Source organism: Nicotiana attenuata, unplaced genomic scaffold (assembly GCF_001879085.1).
Source record: "Nicotiana attenuata strain UT unplaced genomic scaffold, NIATTr2, whole genome shotgun sequence".
Lineage (NCBI taxonomy): Eukaryota > Viridiplantae > Streptophyta > Magnoliopsida > Solanales > Solanaceae > Nicotiana > Nicotiana attenuata.
In genome coordinates, this window is record NW_017679464.1 from 1 (window position 1) to 3,370 (window position 3,370).

The 3,370-nt window shown below is 38.9% G+C and overlaps 1 protein-coding gene across 1 annotated transcript; it reads right to left on the reverse strand.

The window, feature by feature from the left end:
- Positions 1 to 114: 114 nt before the first annotated feature.
- On the reverse strand, positions 115 to 3,260 carry LOC109221753. The gene is made up of 3 exons (XM_019386205.1): positions 1,646 to 3,260; positions 501 to 694; positions 115 to 360 (listed from the first exon to the last, which is right to left on the reverse strand). Exons 1-3 carry the CDS (start codon positions 3,258 to 3,260, stop codon positions 115 to 117), a joined length of 2,055 nt encoding a protein of 684 aa, XP_019241750.1.
- Positions 3,261 to 3,370: the final 110 nt, after the last annotated feature.

Here is a 3,370-nt window from a genome sequence, read left to right on the forward strand (position 1 = left end):
CCCAGCTTGTGTGTATATCCCTTAACACTAGTCTTGCCTTAAACTTTCTATGCTACCATCTGCCTTATGCTTGATTTTACACACCTATTTACACCATATGCTTCTTCATGAGGACTAGTCCAGTTTATTGCATAAATCTTGGAATTCTTGATTCATTGCTGCTTGCCAGGCAGGCTTCACAGCAGCTTCCTCATATGAACTAGGTTCACATTCATGTGAGGCAGTTCCCATCAAATGCTGACTAGTGGAATTTAAAGCATTAAGTAAATTGTCATGAGGCTTGGGTACAGAGGTGCTGAAGGAAAAAGACTGTGTATTTTGGCTATCATTTGGAGAGGATGATTGGTTCTGATGAGTGTGCTGAAGTTTGGGAATTACACACTCATAGTCTTTAAGATAAGTAGGAATTTTCAAAGTTCTTGAAGCTATATTCTGATTTAAGACTGAAATGCTTTGATCTTGAGTTATAACATTTGGATTGTGAGGAGCAGCAGGAAAACTTCACTTGGACTGTCAGTAACAAGAAAGGTTCCTGATGTCTGGCTGCCCAAGGGTGACTGAGATAATCTGGAGTCATCATCAAAGGAAGTAGGTTGAGGTGAAATCTGGTCTGATTCAGACAATGGCTCACTCCTAGTCAAGTTCCCTAGTGACACTTCATGGTGATTTTCATTCACTAAGCGTGGAATACTCCCTATATCATTGGAAGGAAAGAATTCATCTGATAGATGTGACTTCATTTGAGGAAATGAAGGGAATACCTTACTTGAACTAGTGGACAGAGCAATGGAAATACACTTTCATAGAACACTATATCTCTTGAAACACTTATCTTCTTAGTGGCCAGATTTAGTACCTTATAGCCTTTTGTCCCAAAAGGATATCCCACAAAAACATGGGGAGTAGATCTTGGTTCAAACTTATCTTTGTGTGTTTTGAGAGTGGTAGGAAAGCATAAACAGCCAAAACTTCTGAGATGAGAGTAACTTGGTTTCTTTAGGTACAGTAGTTCAAATGGACATTTGATTTTGAGTGATGAAGAGGGTAGTCTATTTATTAGATAGGTAGATGTCAGTATGCACTCTCCCCAATATTGCATGGGCAATTTTGACCGATACAAGAGTGCCCTGGCTGTTTCTAATAGGTATTTATGTTTTCTTTCCACCACATCATTTTGTTGTGGTGTATATGGACATATTTTTTGATGTATAATGCCCTTTGATTGAAAAAAATAAAGTGGCTTCAAGGCTGGTGAACTCAAGACCATTATCAGTTTTTATGGTCTTGATATTAGTGTTGAATTGGTTTTCTACCATGGCAGAAAAAGCCTTGATAGTGTGTAGGGCATTGCTCTTACAGCTTAATAAGTGAGTCCATGTGGACATGCTGTAATCATCCACAAGGGTGATGAAGTATTTATATTTGTTATGTATTGTAACATGATATGGACCCCACAAGTCAATGTGTAGTAATTCAAAAATCTTAGTGGTCAGTGTTGTTCTTTCTGGGAAAGGTAGTCTGGTTTGTCTTGCCATTTGACAAATGGGACAAAGAAAAGGCTGTTTGGGTGCAAAATTGACAGGTATAGAGGAAATCCCTTTTATTTTAACAAAAGGCACATGTCCTAATCTGTTATGCCACAAACGATCAAGTAAATGTTCTGTAGTAGAGGGAACATTGGACAAACAAGAGTCACTTTTATTGCTTGAACTATTTACAGAATGATGTGAATGTGGAAGAGAGCTACTTCTATCACTACTATGAGATGAGGTAATCATGGTGGATGCAACAGGAATAGTAGCAACTAGTTTATTTGTGTTAGCTAATTGAGAAGAAGAAAATGAGCTAGATGTGTTGACTGCAGAATGTACCTCATCTTTATTACTAGTAAGACATGGATGGAATGTACTAGAAGAATTAGAGGAAGTTGAACCATTGTTGTGGTTGCTTGAACAATATAGGTACATGCCAGTCTTGGCCTTACCAATCTCCAGTGGCCTCTTCAGTGAAGGGCCCTGTAGAAGAATACAAACATATTTGGTAAATACTACAATACAATCAAGTTGAACTATAAGAGAATGGACTGATATCAAATTGAACTTGAAACTAGGAACAAAAAGGACCTTCTTGAGGCTGAATTTAGGACTTAGAACTACATCACCAATCAGTGTCACCTTAACTTTGTAGCCATTTGGTAGGCTGACTAAGTATGGGTAAACTAAAATTTTGATATTGGTTAGCAGTAATTTATTATATGTCATATGATTTGTGGCTCCAGAGTCAAGAATCCAAGAGTCATCATTTGGACTAGAACTATCACACAAATGATCATTAGAATCAAAATGAGTAGAGCATGCTGAGATACCTGCAAAGTTCTCAGCTCCTCCATTGATTGTAGTGCTTGTGGATTTGTCTCCTCCTCCCTGAAAACTTTCCAGGATGCAGAGTAGTTGTCCATATTGTTCTTTGGTCAGACTGTGCATAGTTCGACCCTGTTCCTGATCCTGAGAGCCATTTCCATCATCCTTCATTACAGCACCCTCACTTGATGACCCAAATACATTTCCTCTAATTCTTCTTCCTTTATTGAACTTGAAACTCTGTGAAAATTCATGAAGCTTGTAATACTTCTCTTTAGTGTATCCTGGCCCCTTGCAGTAGTCACAGAATAGCCTAGGTCTATTATTGAGCTGATTCCCCTTATATCCACTGTTTGTGTTATTGTTCCGCTGTTGAGTATAGTTTGTTCTGAAGTTGTTATTTCCTGGTCCACTTGCATTCAAGGCAGCAGAATCCATTGAAAAATGGTTACTTGGCTTGACTTCCCTTTGTTTCTCCTCTTGAATGAGATTGGAGAAAGCTTGGGCTATTGTTGGAAGAGGATTCATCATTAAAATACTTCCTCTCACCACAGTATACACTTCGTTAAGCCCCATCAGAAACTGAATCAGTCTTCTGTCCTGTTCAGCTTTGTGCATGTTTTCTCTTGCTCCACATGTGCATTTGCAAGCACATTTAGCATGTATGTTCAGCGTGTTGAGCTCCTCCCAGAGTTTCTTCATCTTTGTATAATATCCAGTAATGTCCAAATTCCCCTGGCTCAAATCATTTATTTCCTTTTGGAGCTGATACAACTTAGCACCATTAGTTTGATCATACCTGTCCTCCAACTCCTGCCAAAGTTCTCTAGCGTCATTAACGTATTGCAAGTTGTCCGCTAGGTCCTTAGACAATGAGCTTAAGATCCACGAAGTCACCATATCGTTGCATCGCTCCCATTGGTCGAGGTTAACAGAATCAGGATCTGGTTTCTTACATTTTTCGGTGATGAAGCCTAGTTTATTATTCACGGAGAGTGCTGAGGATTCCT

Coding starts and splice junctions, on each gene's coding strand:
- LOC109221753 (XM_019386205.1), bottom strand. CDS start 3,260: ATGGTGACTTCGTGGATCTTAAGCTCATTGTCTAAGGACCTAGCGGAC. Junction 695..1,645: donor TACAGAACATTTACTTGATC/GTTTGTGGCATA, acceptor CCAATGATATAG/GGAGTATTCCACGCTTAGTG. Junction 361..500: donor TTACTGACAGTCCAAGTGAA/GTTTTCCTGCTG, acceptor CCCAAACTTCAG/CACACTCATCAGAACCAATC.